We start from the raw sequence: 24,435 nt of genomic DNA on the forward strand, positions 1-24,435 counted from the left end.
CAGCAACCACATGATAAAGTTTAAGGCTTTTCCCACTCAGATTAAACTAAACAATTTAAACATGGGACAAAATATACCCAAAATACAAATGATTGTATTTTCAAAACAACAAAAAGTCATTTCTGACATCTGCCTAAATATTTTACTTAAATTCTTTTTTAAAAAGTATTCTGAACAAATGTCACTTTTAACATTAATTTCAGAAAATACATTTATAAATATAACACAGCCTGCAGGCCTCTGACAGAGTTTCAAACGAACAGAATTTGCTAAGATGGGAGAAGTCATTTAACCAGCTCATGCGCTATTTTAGGAAATAAGCTGGGACAGTTATATTTATATTTCTTTTAATTTGGTGAGTTTTACATTTCCAGTTTGGACATCTAAAAGCTACTTTTTTTTTCATCTTTCCTACTTTGTATAACATACATTTTAGGATGAAAATCTCTATCAAATGGTAATAGCAAAATTTATAAGACAATAATGCTTAATGCTAAGGATGTTCTGTCCCTGTTGGATCAAAAAACAAAATCCTATTTTAGACTTGACTGAAATTTAGTGTTTTAGGCACTATCTTAATAAAACTAGCACCGTGAATGATTAGTTCATGCCTACACAGGTATTATTTTAGAAAAATTACTGAAATAATTTTTCTCTTTGAAAAGAATTTTTTGCTATTTAAAGATAAAACCGATTTATTTACTGAATCAATATATTTTGAGCAACTTATACCTTTTTCAAGAGAGCTGATTCACCAAAAGAAAATTACTCCAACTCTCTACAGGAGTTTCAACTGTGGAATTTAGGCATCACTGAGAAGCTGGGTCAGGTAAAAAGATAATTACTAATACTTAGTGCTGTAACAGGCTTTCTAAAATAACTTTAAACACTATATTTCTAGTAGTTTTTCAGGTAACAGTGTCTAAAGAACACAATTTTTAAGATTAATATACAAAATCACCTTAGGGAATTACTGCAAGATGCCACATTGCCAACATGGCCGAGCATCTGTCTTAGTTCCTTTCCCTTCATCTTTGCTAAACAAACAAAACAGAAAAACAGAGAAACACCTAGAAGGTGAGGCCGGTGATTGTCTTCTTGAGCTCTCTACTACAGACTGTGGCAGAAGATGAAGAGAACAGAATGACATATGTAAAAAGCCAAACCCAACCACAGAATGCTTCCCATTGTTACGATCCAGTGGAATGCAAGCTAGGAACAGGATAGAATTTGGAAATCCGGCTCTGTGTTGAGGGGTTAAGGCATTCAGACTCCCCGGTCATTTTAAAGAACACTTCCTGTTCCTGCAGTTTCCTGGCAAACTCTTCTTCCAGTGTCTTAAAAAGGAAGGGAGAAAGAAATTATGTGTTGGTGTTACAAAGAGAATTTACTCTGATAGCCGAGATAAACTATTTGCCCAAAACATTTTCTCTGTATATTATCCTAAGGAAGCCCAGACTGCTCAACAGTCAGGATCACAGGCTATGCACAGCCCTAGGTTCAAGTCTGGGCTCAGCCACATGAACTGATAACTTGGCTCAGTTACTTGTCTGTATTACAGAATCATTTCATTCTTCTGCCATAAAATAGGGATAATATCTCACCGGGTTGCTATGTGAGGATTAAATGTGATAATGAGGCACTTAACACATACTAGGCACTCAATAGATGGCACTTATTAACTGTTATCTGTCTCTCCCACATGGAACTTACCATTTTCTATTTTTTATTTAGACTATTCATGTGCACGTCTTTTCTTCCACACTGGACTATACGTTGTTTGAAGGTAAAACCTAAACCAGATGCATCTTTATATTCCCACAATACAGAGCAAATATAGTAAGTGCCTGGAAGATACCTGAGGAGTCAATGACTTATGGACAAGCTATTCAGGGCTAAGAGCTGCTGCAGAGTACAAAGTAAGGAGAAGATGGCAGGAGGCGGGAGGATTTCTCAGAAGAGGTGAAACATGAGCTTAGTCTTAGAAAGGAAAAGACAAGGAAAGATAAGAATTTAATAGACAGGATGGGGACGGCATGCCAGAGAGAGGTGGCTGAAACAATGCACAGAGGCAGGAAACCTCGGAGTTGGTGTGAGTAATGGTGATTATACCCAATACTGGAACGTGAACTGGGAACAAAGCGGCTAGTGGGAGATGAAGCTAGAAAGGTTTACTGTGGCCAATGGGTAGCACCATGAGGGCTTCAAAGTCAAAATGAGGTATTTACATTTTATTCTGATGAAACTAAAGATTTATCAACACCACTATGATAGTTTCAGAGATGTTCTTGAGGATAAACACACTGGTGATGGCAGGCAAGTAGGAAGAAAGGAAAAGGAGCTAGAGACCACAAGGCTCATTAGGCCCTTACGGAACTTTTTTTTTTTTTGAGGAAGATTAGCCCTGAGCTAACTGCTGCCAATCCTCCTCTTTTTGCTGAGGAAGACTGGCCCTGAGCTCACATCCATGCCCATCTTCCTCCACTTTATATATGGGACGTGTATCATAGCATGGCTTTTGCCAAGTGGTGCCATGTCCGCACCCAGGATCCAAACCGGTGAACTCTGAGCCACTGAGAAGCAGAACGTGCAAACTTAACCGCTGCGCCACTGGGCCGGCCCTGAGTTTACAATCTTTAGTCCACACTCAACGGGTACATATTAATCATCTACGATGTGCCAGGAACTGTTCTAGAAGCTGGGTATATCTCAGTGAACAAAGAGATAATGTCTCTGCTCTCAAGGAGCTTACATTCTGAGAAGACAGTAAACAAATGTGTCTGGTTGTGATGAATGTTATGAAGAAAAACAAAGAAAGGTGAGGAGATAGGGAGTATCTGAGGTGGGCATGGAGGCTACTTTACGGATATTTATCAGAAAGAGGGAGCTTTGATGAGATGATACTGGGACACAGGCCTGAACGAAATGAGAAGGAAGGGAACACTCAAGTGGAAAATGAGACCTCAGAGCACGAACTGACAACAATAAAACAATAATAGTAGCAATAGCAACCATCCACTGAACCCTGACCACGGCTCAGGTACTGGGACAAGTGCTATACACACGTCACTTCTTTTAACTGTCTTAACAACCCCAGTTAGATAGGTAGCATACTCCTTGTTTTAGAAATGAGGAAAAGTGGGCTTAGAAATGTTAAGTGACAAAATTAAATCAGTGTCAGCACTGAGATTTGAACCCAATCGATATGACTTTTAGAATTTGTGCTCTATACAAGCCCTACTACGCCAGTTTTGGAATCGTCTTTAAATATGCAACAGTTGAAGCTACGACTAGCTACAAGATCATCAAGATAAAGAACAGAGATAAGGGGGTTAAAACTAGGAAATGTCAACATTTCAGGTGACTGGAAGACAAAGAAAAGGTGATGAAGAGCACAGAGAAAGAAGAGAGTATGTCACAAAAGTCAGGCAAGAAGAGAATTGTAAGAAACAAGATTGTTAACGAGAACAGTTACATAATGCCATAGGATTTGGTTATGTGAGGTGAAAGCTAGACTGCAGAGTTCAAAGAAACCAGAGAAAAGGACTTCTCCCTGTTTGCTCTTCCATGCCTTTTCAATTCTGAACCACAGGAATGTATTACCTATTCAAAAATTTCACAATAAATAAAATTTAAATTAAAAAGACATACTTTTAAGTGACTTGGTCATTTCACTTCCTCTAGAACCTTTAGCACATAGTAGATGCTAAATACCTATTTCCTTGATTGATTGATTGACTGACTGACTGGATAAATAGAAGAAAGGACTGATTGAAATGTACAGCAGGCAGGAAGCCTAAGAGAAAATAAACGTTTAAGCTTGAGAATTAACAAAGGGAAAGGATCAAACAGTGATAGTAAAAACAGAGTCAAAATGGGTGACCGATTAGACCAGGCTGGCAGGGAGTCAAGTGCAAACAAGGAGGATGGCTGGCTGACCGGCCGGGGGAGGGAAGCCACTCCTATTTCACTAGATTGTCAATCTACATAGTTTACAAAGGCTTTGTAATCTGGCTCCAGAGACCTGTCCAGACTAAGCTGTCATCACTTCCTTCCTTCTCTCCTTAATGCCTACACATAGGCACACAATCCTCATAACGTTACAATGATAGGGAGTTACTTATGATTCCTGTATACCTCATTTTCATCTCAGTACTTCAATTGCCCCATCCCACCCCAATATGTCAGTCTGCCTAGCAAGCTCTTAACTCATCCTTCAAGCCTCACTTGGCTTACAAGGCATCTCCTCTCCAAAGCTTCCCTGACTTCCCCAGGCAGTTTTAAGCACCCCTCTTCCTTTGCCTACACATTGTGCTCCTCTCCCCTGTATCTTGTACTTACCTCCTTCAGAGCAATGATCCTACTGATCTGTAATTGCTTGTCACTAGATTCTGAACCTTCTGAGGGCAGAGACTTTCTCTTCCTCTCAGTATCTCCTGTCCCTGATACTGCACCTGACACATATTAGGTAAAGAGCCAACAGAGGACTGGCTAGCTGGATGAATGCAAACATATTTTAATTAAAGCTTTTAAAATTACCTTTTTCCTAGGTCTCAATTTCTCTCTCCATTCCTTTAATTCTTGGCTGTGTTCCTCATCTAACTCCTTTAGTTTCTGAGTCTCATGCTCAACCAATAGGTGGCATTTTTCATTCTGAAAATAAAATTTGGATTAAAAATATTTCAGATCAACTGAGCAATTTTTCACAAATACAACTATCTTCCAAAATAATAAATTACTCATCAAACATCAAGCTATTATTGAGGTTCAAATTCTCCTATAAAAACCAAGGACGAAGAATTATGAAATGAGTCATAGCATCATTTTTGCAAATTTAGAAGCCAGATCTGTTACTTACCATATGAAAAGAATTTAAATAGAAAGAATTAGTTTGATCCTGTTTTCCCTTTCTAAAAGGTGTGCTCATAAAACTGACACTTCAGAGGGAAGCCTATTTGCATTTTACCCATTGGTACCAGAATGTGGGATTAGGAACTATTCTATTGAGTATATCACGCCAATATGTAGAGCATCCACAATGAGTACACTACTCTGAAATTGAACATTTCAGGCTATATACTACATAGGCTGTATGCTCCAGGTAAGGCCCAATAAACAGTCTTCTCTAAAGTTACCTTTAAATTTATTAGGAGAAAAATGCTCATATATTTAGTTTATCACTTTTTTCAAAAACCTAGAACAAAATGAATTTTTCTCTCTAAATGAAAAGAAATTTTAAATTCAGAATCTGATAACAAAACTGCCTATATCATTTTGAAAAGTTTGCTCATCTTCTTTGCAAAACATACTAAAAATATTCAATACTACTTTTGAAAGACTCAACTTCTTAGGTTATAATTTAGCTTCAGGAGGTATGTTAATAATGGTTATAAAAAATCTAAACCAGTGTCCATGATACTAAACTGATCTCGATTTGGGTCTATACAAGAAACAAAGCCTTTCAATCCCAGCATTTTCAGGAGATAAGTGCAGTCTACTTTAGTAGCTATTGTTTTCTCAAATCCAGCCCCCTGTGCTGCCCACTGACCCCAGCTCCGTCTCCACCTTCCATATCTAACCTGCAGCTGATGCAGTTCCCGGACATTGGCTTCACACTGCAGCTGAAGATCCCGCATTTGATTTTCATGCTTTTGATGCTGAGCCATTCTCTCATTTTTCTGCCTCTTTTCTTCTTGAGCAGCAAACTATAAGAAAAACAAAAGATAAATATGATTAACAAGCAATGTAATTTCTTATCTTCCAAAGGTATAATTAAGGAATTTAACAAAACTTAAACTATAATAAACTAAAGTTGCAAGTAACAATAAGCTGTGACTCAAAGCTGGAGTCTACATCATGGCTTTGGTGGTGGCGGGGACTTCTGAAAGTTTAGTCAGGCCATACGTTTTGACTTAAAAAGGTGTCCAAGTCATCTCATTCCCAGGGCCGGTCTTAGAACCAGTCTAGCCAAGGATGTGGTATGGGGCATAGGAGGGAGCGCTTTGCCCTCTGTGGCCACCACCCTAGGAAACCTGAATTGGCAGATGCCATCTATGGAGGCCCAGCCCACTGAGCCAAGGTGAACATCAACAAGCCCAAGTGGCTCTAAATGTTTACAACACAATTATGTTGCATTTCTAAAGGTCATTCAAATTTATTAAATTTAAAAGAGAACAGGGTAATTTGTTTATTTACCTGTTTAATTTTGTCACGGTCCTGATCTGGTGTGGCTGTCGAGTTAATTCTCAAACTCTTCTTAAACATGGCCATTCGAGTCTTGGCTTCACTGCGCTGAATCTTAGGCAGTCTTGCTCTTTCTTGAGTCTGTCTGGTTTTCAATTCTTCAATAAGTCGTTGATTGTAACGCTGCATTTGTTCTGTTTCCTAAGAAAGTTTTAAACAGAATCCAATGACACAGATATAATAGTACCAACACATATACTGAAATATAACATTTCGTTTTTGCTGTTTCCCAAAATTACTCTCTCCTTTGTTGCATACCAACCAGCAAAATATTAGGCAAAAAATAATTTTAAGAAGAATAAAGCTATTAGTAACAAGAGTCTTATATTGAAATTCTCCTTTACTAAGTATAGGTAGTCCACGTTTATAAGATACTTGAACCATAAATGGAGCCACAGTAGCTACCTTTTAGAGACAAGATGAAGATTATAATGTATAAGAGGCCTTTAAGCATCATAATTAGTTACCTTCCTTGGAATCTGTGGAAAAGAAGTTTTACAATCATGATCAAGATACAATTAATTACTCCAAACTTCATCAAAGAAATTTTAGGACAAAAGAACGGAAATCTAAAATTCATTCTCAAAGAAACATAAGTTTCAAAACTGAATAGCTCTGTAAACTTTAAAATGAACAAAAAAGTGAAATTTTCCTTTCATTGACCTTCTCATGGCGCTTAAGCAGCTGATGTCTTTGCATGAAATACTGATCTTTAAGTTGCTGTTTGAGCAGCTGGTGTTTTTCTTGCAAGTGTCGTTCTTCAAGTTCCCAAATTGCAGCCTCTCGAGCTGGAAGAAAAAGCAATTTTCAAAATGTCACTTTGCTCTTTTTACTAATGTACCTTGGTCTTCATTTTAATATTTACATGAAAGTGTTCTATATACACTGACTAATACACACAGGACATTCTGAATTATAAATAAAACATTACCAATGTAAAGATAATCTCTATTACCACTTTCCATTCTGTTCTGATGTCCTATAAACAAAGACTATCCCACCCTCAACACCAAAATTTCCTTTTATCATCTTAATGAGAAAGAAAAAAAATCTGAGCTATTTGTTGGGAGAAATAAGTGCTTAAAATCCCATTCTATCATGCAGCCATTAAATATATCAAAAACTATAAGGAATGATGAGTATACAAAATTATTCAGGTATATTTCTAGCATCATCTGGACAAAAAGATGTTTTAAGGATTATATGTTTATGTTTACTTCTACTGTCATAAGGGAATTCTGTATCTTGCAGTATTTCCTAATTTGGATTTTTCCTCTTATTTACCTCAACAATAATCTTTCTTTCCCTCTAGCACTCTAACAAAGGAAAGCATTCAAATAATTTCAAAGTATATCTCAGCAATGTTTGTGACATATGATTTTATACATATCCATATGCTGCGTAGTTTCACATACCTCTCATGAGCTGCTGTTTGTTATTCAGGCACTCTCTTTCAATATTGGCTAACTCTGCCTTCTGCTGTTGGATGATCTTTTTCAGAGAGCCATCTAATTCTTGTTGTTGCTTCTGAACAAATTCTTGTTCCTATTAGACACAGTTAGCCATCAGTTAATATGTACCTACTGAATGAAACACCCATTTATCTATATGACTATATTAGTGCTTAACAAGACTTCTAAAGTAAGTTTCTCAAGTTAACTGGACTTAAAAACCACCAAAATTATAGAATATACATATAATATAAATGTATTAGTCACCCAATTCAAGCCCAGAAAAAAAGTAGAATACATAATATTCTAAATTCACTATTAATAATATGCACAAAAGAAGTCTATGACCTACTCATAATTAAAATGCCCCATTACACACTGACACCTTTGGGAAAATAAATTTACAACTTATAAAACTGACTAGTCACTGCACTATGGTGTGGATAAAACAAGCATAAACAAGAAATGCGTTTTAGGAAGAAAGGTCATAAAAAGCAAATAAGTAAAAGACACATCAGAATTTTAAACTATTTTTCTAAGAAATACAGAGGAAGAAATACCATGGCTACACTAATAGAGATGATAGTTTCTGTTTCTACAATCTGTACCTGAAAAGAACAACAACAATTTGAGGACTTAATGAGAATTAGTACACTGCTAAAGACACGTGAACTAGGAATAGGAAAGTGAGTTACACTTTAGAAATTCACAAACAAAATTCCTTATAATGAGAGAATTCTACTCACATGTTTGGGATTCACTCATTCATTCAACAAATATTTACTGAGTACATAATATGTGCACAAATGTCAAATTTACACTTTAAAAAAAATCCATCAATCACTGTGTAAGAAAAGGAAATGTGAAAGTGACTTATGGTCTTTACGCTAACTCATACATTTACAGAAGGAAAACAATAATATCCAAATTAGAGAAATGTAAGCTTTGCCTGTAAATGTTTGGATCTCCATCCCTCTCTTGGCAGTCAGAGCAGTTTGAGATTAGCTCAAGGGATATTCAGTTTGAGTGTGGCTTTAGAAACTGAGAGTTAAAGCAGCACTTCATCTATAATCCCTCCTGTTGCACATTCAAGAGAATATAAAACTCCAAGATCTGCTTTGGAACTATTCTTTAGGCCTCGAACAGAGTCTGACACGATATGGATCACTACCAGCCTGGTCTTCAATGCACAAAGAGTGAGTCTCCCAGAGTTCCTCAAGATGCTTGCCTTACTACTGTGTCTCTGGAGGTGCGAATCAGGTCTTACCATTCATGACACCCTGTTAAAGTAATCTGGAGTCACAAATGCTGCCGTATTTTGGCATAAATACAAACACACAGTAGCAGAAAGACTAATAAATTGCCTCTATAAAATACAATTGCCAACTTAACCACAGTCACCTATCTAACTTTGTCCAAGGAAAAAAAGCCTCAATGAATATTTAAATTAAACTATCTAGAATAAGGCCTTTTGACTTTTATTTAAAGAAATGCAAACTCTCCACATCTATCTTTTAAGCAGTTATAACAAAGAAAGTAAGTTATTCAAGCTTCTCTTCTTCCTACAGTATCATTTTTAATAAAAATTAAACTTTCCTTTATTTCATTGTAAAATTTTTATATGCAAATTTGTTTAATAAACAATCCAATCTCCAAGATATATCAAGGGTTTTCTTTTGTTCGACATTTTTACCACTGGTTTGTAAAAAGGACTTCTGAAAAATATCTGTATGGACAGAAATGATGGGTCCAAATTAGCATAAATATAAATATTTAGATTCGAAAAAATCAAGTTCAAATATACACAATGGGGTGAATAAATATGTGAAAATTAAAAAGGTAAATTAAGCCAATGCCACTAAAAAAGTGAAGACAATTTCGTGTCAATGCAGTTTTTTATTATATTACTATAATATATTTATGTCCAGATTAAGGAAGATAAGAGTTCAGTTGAAAGAAAATCTTTATTAAGCACTTAGTAAATGCTGGGCACTGTACTAGTTACAGAGACACTAAAATTACTAAAAGACAGGACTGCCCTCAAGGAACTTCCACTCTTTTGGTCCCAAATAGGTTTTTTCTGTCAGTCCACATAAAGAGTAGTGGGCCCCTTCTCTTAGTATCACACTTTCGAAAGTTCAAAAGTAAACCACAGAAAACTCAAAGCTGGGAATAAAGGGTACAGAAACCATGCCACACAATGTATGACTGAAAGAACTACAGCAGCACACCCTGAAGCAGCCAATACACAAGGGGAAAGAGGAGCTAAGACTGTTGTATAGAAGCAGGCAAACCAGCACTGTGCTGTTCCGGAAGGCAAGAAACAATCGAGGGAAAAGCCAAGGTAGGCAACACATGGAAGTGCTTTCTAACAATCAGAGTTAGCAAAGACACCAGTTGCCTTATAGAGCAATGGACACGAATAGTTAAGCAGAGTCTGGATGATTACGTAGTAAAGGATACTGTACAAATGATTTTTTATATTAAAACTAAAAACTACCTGAAAGGTTCCTTACATACTAATCAATATGCTTTATTACCTCAAAAGAAATGAAATTTAGTATTATTGAGCTTTCATTAAATTTCCTAACTTCAAAAGCCAAGTAATACATTCACGATAGAATTTATAAATTAGAAATTACTCTTAGGATCTAAAAGAAAAGTGATCTTACATTCCAAAAAGATCACACAAATTGCATTCACTCTAAAAAAATATACTGCAAATGGATTTGATCATTAGGAGTAACAAATAATTTTTAAATGGACACAAATTGTAAAGTGAGTGCCCTTCAAACGTACAAGTTTAAATTCTGATAAGGAATTTTATCATATTAATCAGATAACTATAAATACTAAAAACACAACTTTTGAGTCTAGAAAACTACAAGTAATGGTTATAATATATTGGGCTATTTGAACAGTTTTGATCATTTTAACTCAAAAGAAAAGCTAAAAATGGTAATGATCAGAAAAGAGTTCGTAATTCATAATTTCTCCCTCTCATTAAAAAAATTAATGTTTTGCTTACTCTTTTGGAAAACTAGAGTCCAACAGCTGCCAATGACAAAAAAAAATCAGTCTAACTGCAGGAGAGGGGAAAGGAGGGGTTGAAATTAAGCTGTATTCTATCTACTCCAGTTGTGTATATCAAATATCACAAACAAAAATTATAGTGTTAAATAAGCTATTCACTTCCCTATAGAAACTGTGAGAAAGAATACAGCCTGGAACTCCAGACGTAATTTAAAACTACAGTAAGGAGAACAGCAACTCACTATTCATCGTGGACAATTTGAATAGTAAAAACTAGAGTTAAATGGAACTTAAATCACCACATTTAATATGGCTTTTCTGACCATACCCATAATTTAAACATCTACGTAAACATATATGCAATCAAAATGTCACTTCACACAAAGATAAAATCTAATCACAGCATTCAATTTCTCACATGTGCAAAGCTTATAAAATACTACTAGGAAGACACTTCCTGAAAAAAATGAAAATCTCAAACTAAAATTTATGGTGGGGTAGATAGAAAAAAAGAACACTGTATTAGAAGTGTTCTAGTTCCAGCTCTACCATTAATCTCTTTTGTGACTTTAGGCAGATCACTTGGTCTTCTGTGCCTCGAATTCTTCATCTGCAAAACGGACACACTCCATCCCTATATTAGGGTAGCGGCATGAGAATCAAATGTGAAAACTCTTTGAAGAATACTGTACTATAAAGTTCACGTCAGGTCATTACTATTACTTCATTACTGACATTATCATCTATCAATCATCTAGATTTTAACAAATAAAGCTACCAATGAAAAGGCACATGTGAGCCAAAGAAAAAGCAGGTAAAACAGGAGAAGGCATCCTCCTACAGGTATGTGGGACTTACGTCCTGCATTTGGGCGTTGAAGACTGCACAAGACGACAACTGAAAAGACTGAATCATGACCTGAGCAACACCCTGTGGATCAGAATACAACGCACCTCCCAGGTGAGAATGCAGCTGAATGACTTTTGGTAAATGGAAAAATAATTATACAAATGTTGAGTTTCTTGAGGCCTGGAACAAGTCACTGAACAGAGGGAGCCCTCTTTCTCATCTGTAAAATGAAGGATGTGAACTAGACCAGTGGTTTCCAAACTCCAGTTTGCTGCTGTTGTTTTTCAACCAGTCAAACCTTCTTTTAAAAAAACTCATCAAAAAAATGTATAAAGTTTATGGAACAGATGAAAAGTGGTGTTGTTTTAGTTAAGGTAGAAGCAGGGCCTCAGAGCCCAACAGTCTTCACTTTTTGAAGGATTCTCGAGGTGCTTCTTCCTAACTCCAGAGCTCCCGGGAGTAAAGTCTGAAAACCACTGGACTAGATAATCAAATACATTCTGGTCCCATGAATATATGGCTATTATTCATAAATTCTCAAAAAAAGTTTAAAATAGACTCTGTAAAGTTATCAAGTTTTCGCACCTTCATCAAAAGCAGTAGCTAAAGAGAAACACTTTTGAAATCTGTTAGATTACTAAATTTTCCACTAAATTTACAGGGAGAAATTTACTACTGCTTTAAGCTTTAGTTGGAAAATACAGGCCAGCGCTCAGAATTATACGAAAAATAACCAACAAAGTTTTGCTGAAGCATAGGATTACCTAATTCATTCAACATTAAATTGTCAATTTCGACAGTAGAGTCTGATTCCTTTTGGAATTAAAAAAGTCGATATTCCTTTACAAGGCAAAACCATATTGTTATTATCTGGTTTGAAATCCAAATTATCTGAAAACAGATGTGTGGCCAACAAGGACGACTTCTTCAGCTATTAATAAGACACTGCCAGCAACCACTGGGCTAAGCTGATAAGAGTCTAGGTTAGGTACAGAAAGCAGAGCTTAAACATGAGAGACGGTATCATATGGTGGTTCAGTGTATGAAATGTGGAGCCAAACTTGCCTGAACAAGAATTCTGGCTCTACTACTAACCAGATGTGTGACCTTGGGAGAATCACTCAACCTTCCTGTGTTTTTAATTCCCTCACTTGTAGAATACAGGTAATAAGAGTACAGCAACTACCTTATATGTCGTGAAGTCAAATGAGTTCATACAGGTAAAGTATTTAGAACAGTCCTTGACGCATAGTAAATGCTGTGTTTGCTATTATCACCTTAACTACTAATCCCCACACTAGGCAGAGACAAAATTTTTCACTGGCTCATAGAAAAAAAACCCTAAATTTATTCATAGGCTAGTTTTATAAAAATTTTAAATTATGAAATATTTTCCTCATTTTTCATGGTGTTAAAATATTCTCTCCTTTGAAATGATGGTGACAAGTAAACGACAGTTTTAAAACATCCTTATTTGGCAAAAAACTAAAATTTTTTTAATGGCAATCCATTCGTCATGGTCCCCAATTGTCTTTGTTGTTTCTATGTTTCTTTTCATGGGTCTGTAAAATTCAAGTCTGGGAACCACTTGTTAAATCACATGAAACCACACTAAAAAGATAATTTAAAGAAACAATTAATATATAATCCATGTCTCTTCTTTTCATTGACATACATAACCAACACACTTAATATTTAAAATCTGGTTTTAAGTTGCTTAAATGGTTAACAGTAATAAATGTTTGATCTACCATTTAACATTACCATTTACCATTTTTCCTTTAACTTTGAACTTTATAGAAATAATGGCCTTTTAATAGGCATGGTTTTCATACGCACAAAGCTTACATACTCACCCTCTATATTTTTCTGTCCTAAAAGTCTTCTATCAAACATTGACATTATTACTTAAAAATATAAGCTTCCATTATGATTAAAATAAGAATACAGTGGATTATACATTAACATGCTTGTTTATTTCACCTGGAGTCAGCTTTCCAAACATTCCACTTAATTTCATATTGGCAACTAAAATGTCACCTTAGTGTGAATTTAGTGCTACATAAAGAATGCCCTGGGAACCTTTATATGAGGAGAAGTCAACATCACATAATAAGTACAGTTAGAATTGACCCTTTCAACCGTGGTTTACTGAGCTGTGAGAATAATGCTGCTTTCTGTTTTTAGTAGCATTAAGCTGCTGCTGTTACCTGAGCATGCTGGCTTTGTGCAAGCTCCTCTTTCCTGCGTTTCATGAGCTCTTTTCTCAGCTCTTTGGGTGCTTTCTCCACTTCATTTATAACCTACAGTGTATAAGCATGCAGGAGGTGGGGAAATAATACTTTCTCCACAGCAAGCATTTATGTGAGCAGACAAGCTATAAGTCAAATATTAAAGCTGTTAAAAAAGTTCTTTCAACATGCATTAGCACAGGTGTTAGTTTGAAGAAAAAGAATGAAAGGATAGAACATGCTTAATCTCAGTGCAGAAAGGGACATTACGCCATATAAAGATTAATTAGTTGCTTAATTATCCCTATATATCATTCTCTCAAGATTCAAAGACAATCAGTAAAGGATTACTTGCAGCACTGATGTTTAACTAAAGGTGATAAACTCAACTGACCTTGAAAGATTATAAAATTATAAACATATCTATTGAATGTTGGAAACATTGAACACAAGGAAAGCTAATGCCATTTATAAAAGTGCAATATTTCATAATTGGCTTGATAAAACCAAAGAAATAATTCTCAATTAAATTCACTTAATGAAACCAAAAGAAAAACAAAAGGGAAAGTAAGCCTTAGAATATACAAAGGAGAAATAAATGGACATTATGTTCTCTTTTTTCACAAAACACACCATTTTATACACAGTGTGATAAAAATGAACATATCTGATGATTTTGTGTTGGATTAGAATAACATTCTCCTTAGTTGACAATTTAAGCCAAACTTAATTGTCAACTTTAAAATCAGTAATATAAGCACTCATAAAGTAAGAGTTTAGCATGCTATGATTTATTATACCAGATAAAGTATATTATAAAATGAAGTATTTTATAGCTCCTTCTTTTAATCATTTCAAAATCCTAGATATGTATTCCACCTAACAATAGATCAGTAATCCAACTATGAAAAAATAATCATGTGTTTACAAGTAGAAAGCACCAAAAGCAACCCGATTCCAAATCACCACATGCTATTGATGGTCCGTGAAAGAGACTGATTTTGATTTAACACAGTGTATTTAAAATTTCCCATCAGTAATGCCTCATGAAACCAAATCACCATTAAAAGGAAGAGACTCCCCAAATGCAAGAAGTTTAGCGATAAGGGAAAAAAAATACACAATTATTTAAAATATGCATATCATGATCTCAAACATATTCACTGGTTAAAACTCTCCTACCCCAAAATAGTTACAATATCTGGAGACTTTCATATATTTAGGATTAAATCATATATTCACCTATAAATTTTTTTAATTTAATCTTATATTTAAAAAATAACCTTTCAATAAAAACTACCCAGGGTTTTAAGAAAATTAATATGCAGCCTCAGTAAGGTCATATATCATGGTATATAGAGTAATTCAATATAAAATATAATAAACAGTAACAAACCAAGAATTTTTAGAAATGGTAGCCATATCAAATTATATACCATTTCATTCATCTTTACCTAAAAAAAACCACAGAATACACTGTATTTACTACTATTTGATTCTATCCTTTTTAAAACAGATCCTCAAATTCAGCAATATGATGTTCAATTTTCTGCATAATTTAAATATCAAAGTCAATAAATTTGGCTATTTGAGACTTGCCTCAAAAGTAAAAATTCATTCACTAGTTCAGTTGAGACTTTTTTGTTCCAATCCTAATAAAACTGATCATAATTATTGTCCCTGGGGTCTTTTATATTACAAAAAGGTTAATTCTCCTCCTACACTAAAGGTACAGAATAAATCATAAAATTATCTCTGAAAACTGCTAATATGTAAAGCTCTCTTAGTTTTAATTTGGGGAGAAAAGACACACTAATACATTATGTAAATCCTCTTTCTGAATCAATGACAATCTTTCATAGTAAATAATACCCCAAAAATAGATTACATAACACTATGGAACAGTTTTAGGAAAAATGAAAAAATTCATTCTAATCAAATGACTTTACAGATATTTTCTACCTGTGATTCTTCAAAGTAGCTCACAATTTGATAAACTCACAGATATTATTTCAAATTTCGGGTTACTCAGCTTTTGTTTTGGCACAATGTCCAAGAAAGGCAATCAAGCTAATCAAAAAGAATTTTTTTAAGTATGAATTAAATATTATGAATAGTAAGATAAATTACTGTTGCCACCTACAAACACAACATAGTAAGTTTTCTTGCAAAGAATAATTCTACATAAGGCCTTAAATGTTGCATCAATAAGGGAGGAATGAGACTGGAAGGAAAATGGACTGGACTCAATGTGAAGACCTGGTCCAAGATTTAGCTGGACATTTAATGGTAGTCTGTGAACTCGAACAGGTCATTAAACCCTCTTCTATTCCAGTTTTCTTGGCAGTAAAATGGGATAATGCGCGAACTTACTACTACCCTACATGACTGTCAGGAAGACTGATAAAAAGAATGAATGAGTGCTATTTAACTATCAAGTATTATTCCTAATTCCCTAGACAGTCTTAAGTGTACATTAAAAAAATAGCTTCAGTAATTAAAAACAATAGTTACACTTACCTCCTTCTTTCGGTTCTTTAACATATTCTGAAACTTGGACAACTCTTTCTCTTGTTCTCCTTTAATGCGTTTGGCTTCATCTCTCAAGCGATTTGTATGTTCTTGTTCTAGACGTTCAATAGTCTGTTTCTGCTGTTTTTCTAGATTCTCAATTTCTTGGTCATATTGCCGCTTTTTGCTCTATAAAACAATATAGCTCAAGATCATGGAACTTTTCTATCACTCATATTAACTCATTATAATGAAGAGGTTTCCTAAGAACACATAACTAGCATTTAAATTTAGTGAGGTGATATATAACCTTTGCAATACTGAACAAGTCAAATGCACTAAAATACACTATGAAATCTTTCAAAAAGATGAGCCTTTCATTTTTTCTAACATGGAAAATGTCTTTTTTATTACACAAGTAGTAGAATGTTTAAAATTTGTAGAAAATCCAGAAGAATGTCCAGTTGCTATGAAGTACTAAGAAAAATTTCAATATTTATCCAACAAAATTTTTGATAAATCAAAGGCCTTATCTGAGGTCTATTTTAATAATGTACCACTACTTGTCATTATTAGATTTACTCTTCTTCACTAAGATTCTTAAAACATCCTATTCCATCAAAAAATATTTTGGAATTATAAATCTACTCTTTCAACAAAAGATTCCTGCTTACATAATAATACTTAAGTATTATATAATAATTGCAACTTTGGATACAAATACTCATAAAGGGTGTTTTCTTTAAAAAGAAATTAAAAAGCAAAACATTTTGGAAAATATTTAGGGGGAAAGAACCAGTTTTTATAAGGTTCTGGAAAACAGAATATAAGTACTATAAAACCATTCAATGAGAACAAAAGTTCACTATCTTCTTAGGAATTCTCAGTTACGATCCAACTACTGTAATCCACAATGCCACACTTCACACAAAACAATTCTTACCACTTTCAATTACAAGAACAGCAAAAGACTTACATTCAAAAGACGAATACTATAACATTTCAAATGATCTTTTTCTAACTTACAGGAAGCTACATGTTCAACATAAGTTACCAAAATTTTATATCACATTACTAATTCCTTTTCCACCTTTAGACGCAAGGTAAAAATTGAAATACTCAATGACAATGACTCTTGACTAGTCAGCACTAATTTCTTCAGCAGCTGTGAATAGGTATATAGAAGCTTAACTGTAGGAGCCAGAGAAGTAAGTGTGTTTTGTAAAAGCCCTCAAGAAGTTCTAACACTCAGTCAGGTTTGAAGACAACTGCTCTAGACTGGCTTAAAAGTTTGGATTCTAAATCTGAGAGGTCAAATTGTAACACTGAATTATCCAGTAATAGGCACATCTAACAACTTTGTAAACCATCTACCAGCTTCGTGATTCCTGGTTTTCATGACAGATTTTAATCAAAGAAAAATGAAGACGCCCATTACACTGTAAGTCACTGATAGGAAGACTAAGATGGAAGATCCTTTCAGGCAAAAAGGGAAAAAAAACAAAAAAAAGGCATCCAGAACACCAAAGAGAAAAAGGCCAGAAACACATCATAAAGCCAGAGAAGTCTAGTAATCAGAGAACAAGTTCTAAAACCCACTAGTGAGTGTTTTCTTTAAAGCACTAAATTTCATTATTAACAAAATGGTACAAAAATCTAAGACTTTACCATCATTTCTTGCTCAAAGCGCCGGAAAATTTGTTCTCGTTGTTGCTGCAGTTTGCTATTGAGCTGTTGCTGAGCTCTCTGCTCTTCTTTTTGAAGCAATCTTAATTCCCGAAGTTCCTGACGTCTGATAAAATTTAATGGCAATGATAGAAGAGCACAAATTATACCTTTTAAGTAACGCTTTTAAAAAAAATTTTTAAATAATTTTTTTCAAATGGAAAAGAATAATCCAAAATTAGCCAAGACTTTACTTGTTTCTCTATTCTTCAGACTTTGCAGAGACTGAAAAGAAGTCATAAAACCAGTTTTAATTGTGTTGTTTCTCTACTCACCTAAGAAATCTCAATTCCTCAGTTTTGGAATCACTATCTGTAACTATCTTTGATGTTGTTACACTCACTTCTACACCATCAACAACAAATTTGCGTGTTTTCTTCAATGTTTTCTTTTGTCTTCTTGTTTCCTGAGTGAGATTTTATTTTAGTTAGGCTTTGTATGGGAAATACTAGCGATAGAAACATTTTCTTCTTTAAAAAAAGACCCCAAAACTGAACAGTCATGAAGGCTATACATACAAAGTATGAATATAAAGCAATTAAGACTCATTTGTAGAACCAGTTATATCATCTCAAACCTCATCTGACTTTCACATGACTTTACAGACGAAATCAAATTTTTTTCAAGTGAAATTATGCATTATGATGATGTGCATGTATAATTTTTGTGACACTAAATCATAATTAGGCACAAGAGGTAATGAGCAATTCACATAAATGACAATCAGTATAACTTTTACATGTTAACCATTTTTTTCATTTTTTTCTTCCTCTTTTCACCTTGTAGGTTCTCAGATACCTCTGATTTCAGTTTTAGAACCAGTGACAAAACACTTAAAAATTAATTCCTGGGGCTCATCCTTTAAACAATAGATCAGAAGGTGGTTGGGAATTTGTATTTTCAAAGGCTCCTCAGGTAATTTTTAAACACTGCCAGGACTGGGAGTCAAAATCCATTTCATCAACCATATCAACAGCCCCTCTCCATCTCAGGCCCACAGATGGATTTGTGATTTTAGAGTTACTAGAAAGATAGCACCTCTGTTGTACCCCTGAAGTATCAGTCTGCCTGCTTGCTATTGCCTACAACTCTTTATCAAACCAAACTCTTCATTCCTCAACTGGTCTCCAAATGCTTTTTAAATGCAAATATAAATAATAGAACTGTAACACTCCTACAAATACATTTTGGTAAACATATAAGATAAGAGCAGATAACTACTCGGTTTTGATATGCAGAAAGTAGAATGTGAAAATACTACAGTCAAAACACATTAGAATTTTAAAGTTTATCTTTAGTACTTTCCAATCACCTTTCTGCAACCTCTTTTTGTTCTGTTAGCCAGACTTCTGGTATCCTCATGCTCTCTCCCTAATCCCTAGACTATGACATCCTACCCTGACTTCCCCTTAAAAATCTAAAGTGGGCATGCTCCAAAAACAGACCTCCCTCCCCATAACCCCAAACTTTCCATTTATTCAGTTCCTACTAAAGTACCTACAATTAATACCACTTTAATTCTCACAGAAGTGTTTGCATGTTTTTTATCAAGTCTATTAAGTCAGTGAACGAACTTTAGATTAATGGAATTTCAGTCAGTGAAACAAACTGACAACTGTAGAGAGTCTAGGCAATACATGTAATAATTGTGGGCAGGTAGGCAGGGTGATCAGTCATGCCCTAGAGTCTTGTCCCCAAGGTCAGTTTTCCTAAGTTGTTTCTGCGTCTCACAGTCTTCTCTTCTGCTGTCAACCCAGAGTCTCTAAGTAGTCCACGGCTCACCTGTATCAGAATTCCATGGGATCTTTTGTTATAAATACTGATTCTTGGGCCCCACCTTATACTTCTACATAGCTCACCCTGGGAACCCTTAAGCACAATAAGATTTGAGAATATGCTCTAAAAGCTCCCAGTGTTCTGGGTTTTAGTTTTTGGTTTTGCTTGTTTTCCCACAATGGTTCTCACAGCAGTATTGATGGCTACGAGTGAGGCGGCAAGAATGGTCATCTGTATGGGCCAGTGGTAAATCAAGGGGTGTTGATCCCCTAAACATGCTTAAAGGGAGATCATTCTCTTGATTTCTCAATTCTTTCATATATTATTTATGCTTGTTAAAACAGTATCTAGATACATGCAATAAGAGAACCCAAATCTCACTAAGCAACTATACTACACTGTTTATATCAAGTTGGCAAAAACAGGTAGGTATTATCAAAAAATTTAAAGATTATATCCAGCATCTCTCTCCTTGGTTCTTTTTAATTGATTGCCTTCATAGGCCTTAAGAATTTTATAAGGTTACTACTACATGGATTTAGTATTTTTTTTAAGACATCAGTTTCACAAACTCTAAATTGTCAAAATGACAAAGAAAAACCCAAACCAGGACCCATGTACACTTACTTGTAAAGATATTGATCCACTGTCTTTAGTTTTGCTTAGGAAGCTAGAGATGGATAAATTCAAGTCAATGCTGCTATTATCAGCAGTAGAACCAGTGCCTGAATCGGTATCATTTTCCTTTTGAGTCTCAGAGTCTGGGAGCAACATGGTTTCAGTTTTTGATAAAGCACCTATTTCCCCTTTATTTTCTACATCTTCAGAGTTGACGTTAATACTGGGTACTGGAACAGGCTGAGGTTCATCAGGCTGTGAAGTGGCAGTAGCGTGAGGTTCTATTTTACTTGGCACTTCACAGGGAATTTCTTTTTGCTCTGTATCTATCTGAGCAGTGGCTTTACGAGCATCGTCAGTTTCCCTTCCTAAATCCTTTTGGTCAGTATGAATCACTGCATTTCTGATCACTATTTCTTCAGCGCTACTTGACTCAGTAACTTCCTCAACTTGACTTGTCCCAGGTTCCTCATTGGTCTCTACTATGTTCTCTGAACTGTTGATTAATTGTTCATCACCTTTACCTTCTATAGATTTTTGATCTACCTCATTAGTTTCAACTACTTCCTTAACAGGAACTTTCTCAGTACCACCAGCCTCAGGACCCTCCAAGGGCTTACTTACTAATTTCTGGCCTACTTCAACCACTTCTTTCCCATCATTACTCTGGGCATCCTCAGCATTGTTTTCAACTGCCTTCTGACCAACATCTACTGCCTCATTTGTTCCTATAATATTGCCTGTATCACTGATCATATCTTTTTGAGTTTTATCATCTTTTCCCAATTTCTCTTGGGTATCTTCCTTTGTAAGCTCAACTTTATTTTCAATTGTCTGAAGATCTGTCTCTTTTTCTCCAGTCTCTTGAGAAACTAAATCCATTGTTTGAATAGTAGTATCTTTAATTTCTTCAGATGTTACAGCCTTATTTTCAAATATCTGTTGCTTTTCCTGATCCCTTTCTTGCTCAGGTTTCAGATTCTGTTCAACATTTGTTTCTAAAGTTATCATCATATCATTCTCTTTTCCTTCATTAACTGAATTAGTGTCCAATGTTCCTTGGTCTTCTGTGTCAGGTAGATTTTCAAGCTTGGGTCTCTTCTCCTCTCTCCCATTTTCCTTGATTATTGTTGTTCTATTATGGAGTTCATCCATGGTTTCTAAATGAGTATCGTTAATATGTCCATTAATACCTTCTGGAGCTTTTTCAAGTTCATCAGTGGTGGGTTTTTCGTTAAGAATTTCACTGTTAAATTTATCCTCAGAAGTATTACGTTCTGTTTTTTCTGAGACAGATTCCAAAATACAAGCATTTTGTGAAAGTTTATCTTCTTCAGAGCTGGCAATACTAAGATCAGAGGAGGCACGCTTACTTGCAGGTATTGGCTAAAAAAGATTTTAACATTCTTAGTGTTAAAACGTAACTTCAATATGGTGAACAAAACAATGTTTTTTACATAAATTATTTAATTGATACATATGATTTAATATCTTTATTCAGTAAAATTTGATTAAGTTATAAAAATAATTTAAAGAATTGACAAATCTTCATATAATAAATATGACAAAAATGCGTAGCAAGGAGCAAACTTGCTATTAATCTTCTCCTCTAAAATTAAAGGTTTTGTTCTGCTACTCATCAATTAATCCTTAGATATAGGTGCAATAATACCTAAAACCCAACTCTAAAAATTATCTAAATGAAATTTCCTTTCTAAATACTGACCAGAGAATTTTCTGTTTCTTCCTCATCATCTTCCTCTTTGCCATCTTCAACTTCTTCTGTTACTTCAGCCTTTGCCTCTGCAATCAACTCTCGGATTGGTTTGTTGGAATCAACAGTAACAAAGGGATGCTGTTTGATCATTAAAAAGAGCACACTCAAGCTGAAATGCTTGCTTGTAAAGTAAGTTTCAAATATATAAAACATTATGTGGTAAAAATACAAGCAACTTCAGATAATGTTATATCTGGGAAAGGAAGGAGGGAAAGAGAATTGAGCAAGAGTAGGAGCTGCCTGCACCTGTATCTGTACCTTTTTGTTTAAGAATCTGAAAAAAAATACATTAAAAATAACACATCATATCTGGGTAGTAGGTACATGTACTTTTCCGTATATTTGAAAATTTCATAATCTAAAATTTAAACTAAAATTTAAAGCAAGTTTCAAGTTAGTACATGACTAGCTCTTAAAAAGTAACAATACATATAAATCTTGTATAAGGCCTCAATAAAAGAATTACAAAAAGCTTTAAAGTTCTGTTAAAAGTGTTTGTAAACACCTGCTTTTTTAACATGGTTCTAATATTCTTAAGAGTGAAAAGACATTTTTTTCATCTCTGCATACACAGCACTTAACAGTGTCTGTCAGAGACTAGAGCCTTCAAGTGTAGGGGAAGTAAAATAATAAGAGAAAATGTGTTCCAGAGATACACTTGTTGCACAGGGCAAGGCAATTTTTCCCCCAGATAAAGAGATCAACCTAAAACACTATAATGTAGAAATTAAACAGTAAGTCAACCTAATAGTAACTACCTCAAGATTTGTCATTCTATTTTTCCACCTGTAATATTAATTATTTGACAAATTTTAATTTCAACTATTACAAACAGGTCCTGCTATAAAACAAAATTATACAATCACTTTAATATCATTTTTAAAAGGTCAGCAATATTTACTCAACATTTACCCTCAGTGTAAGAGACATCTGCTCTATAATAAGGTGCTTGCTTTCTATTAACTGGAGAGACAAAATGGAAGTAACTAACAAAGAAGAAAGAACTAACAAAATAAAAAGAACACAAACTGAATCAAAAAAGCACAGGAGAAATGATTTATAAGCTAAATGCCTTTTGGTAAAGGCAGCACATATGTTTGTAAAACAAATATTAACTGCTACAATGTATTGAGAGTTTCCACAGGGAAAGTCAAGTGGAAAGAGAGCACACTGAATGGATCTGAAATTGTATTCTTAAAGAGATGTTAAAACAATTACAAGGTTTGCTGTTGTCATTCTACTCTTATTTTACCTGCAGTAGCTGAGATGTGTTCCACCTGGAATCCACATTCTTTTCCAAGCATTTCTTCAGAAAGTCCTTAAAAGTTGAAGACCTTCAAAGTAAAATTTTCACAATGACATTCTATTTCACTTTCTTTTTATTAAAATCAAACAAAACTCTGATAAATTATGCTTAAGTTTCACAATGTAACAGTATTAATTCAGCAGAAGAAAACTAGTTAATGAAAATATTAAGATTTTATAAGTTATTCATATATAAATACAAGTTAGATATACAGGTAAGTAAGTTCACAGTTTTAGCCATCGAGATACAGCCATATATTCACAAGCATGCCAAAAATTACAAAAATTCTTCTAATTTTTGTATTATATTAAATTCCACAAATATAGATCAACCTCGTATATGCCTCACTTTTTCATAGTACAGAAAATATCTTTTTCATATAGAATTCAAATCACTGGTATTTTCAGATTTATGGGAAAAGTTAGTTATAAGCATTTATATAGTCCTTAAGTCTTGAAAATACACCAAAAACCACTTGTTTCTCCTTCATTTAGTCTTGGTATCATGTACCTAAATTTAAATACCCTGAGAAAACTGGAAGAATAAAGTATCAAGTTTTGCTTCTTAAAAAGCTTTGTTTAGGATACTTTACCATTTGGATGGCTGTGCTAACGTAGGGGGCTCAGATTTTGCTATTTTTAGCAGCACTCGCATTGGATTTAATTCATGATGAGGTGGCTCTATCTCAGCCATTTCTATTAAAGTGATACCCAGGGACCAAACATCTGCTTTGTAGTCATAGGGTCTGTCCTTAGATGTTTCACACATGACTACCTCAGGAGCCATCCTATGAAGACAGAGAATTGAAAGTTAAGATGTTTAACTTGAGAACAGTGATTGCAAACCACATAAAAGATAGACAGTATAATGAATTATGTGGACAAAATTAATGAGTAATAATAACTGTTGACATAA

At 34.5% G+C, this 24,435-nt stretch overlaps 1 protein-coding gene across 3 annotated transcripts in view; it reads right to left on the reverse strand.

Annotated features, from left to right (window-relative positions):
* Positions 1-415: 415 nt before the first annotated feature.
* Positions 416-24,435, reverse strand: part of SLK (STE20 like kinase) — a 52,783-nt gene continuing 28,763 nt past the window's right edge. For 2 of the 3 annotated variants that reach the window (XM_014829107.3, XM_070483780.1), the window contains 14 exons: positions 24,113-24,307; positions 23,467-23,548; positions 22,164-22,292; positions 20,447-21,823; positions 18,319-18,449; positions 17,987-18,110; positions 16,328-16,507; positions 13,787-13,879; positions 7,659-7,788; positions 6,907-7,031; positions 6,196-6,384; positions 5,580-5,705; positions 4,540-4,653; positions 416-1,337 (listed from right to left, as the gene is read on the reverse strand). In XM_014829107.3, the coding sequence (XP_014684593.1) occupies positions 1,191-1,337; positions 4,540-4,653; positions 5,580-5,705; positions 6,196-6,384; positions 6,907-7,031; positions 7,659-7,788; positions 13,787-13,879; positions 16,328-16,507; positions 17,987-18,110; positions 18,319-18,449; positions 20,447-21,823; positions 22,164-22,292; positions 23,467-23,548; positions 24,113-24,307 (3,142 nt within the window). In that variant the 3' untranslated portion in view covers positions 416-1,190. The remainder of the gene's footprint in view (positions 1,338-4,539; positions 4,654-5,579; positions 5,706-6,195; positions 6,385-6,906; positions 7,032-7,658; positions 7,789-13,786; positions 13,880-16,327; positions 16,508-17,986; positions 18,111-18,318; positions 18,450-20,446; positions 21,824-22,163; positions 22,293-23,466; positions 23,549-24,112; positions 24,308-24,435) is intronic. The other variant, XM_014829108.3, reaches the window with a different exon arrangement.

This window comes from Equus asinus, chromosome 2 (assembly GCF_041296235.1).
Source record: "Equus asinus isolate D_3611 breed Donkey chromosome 2, EquAss-T2T_v2, whole genome shotgun sequence".
Classification (NCBI taxonomy): domain Eukaryota; kingdom Metazoa; phylum Chordata; class Mammalia; order Perissodactyla; family Equidae; genus Equus; species Equus asinus.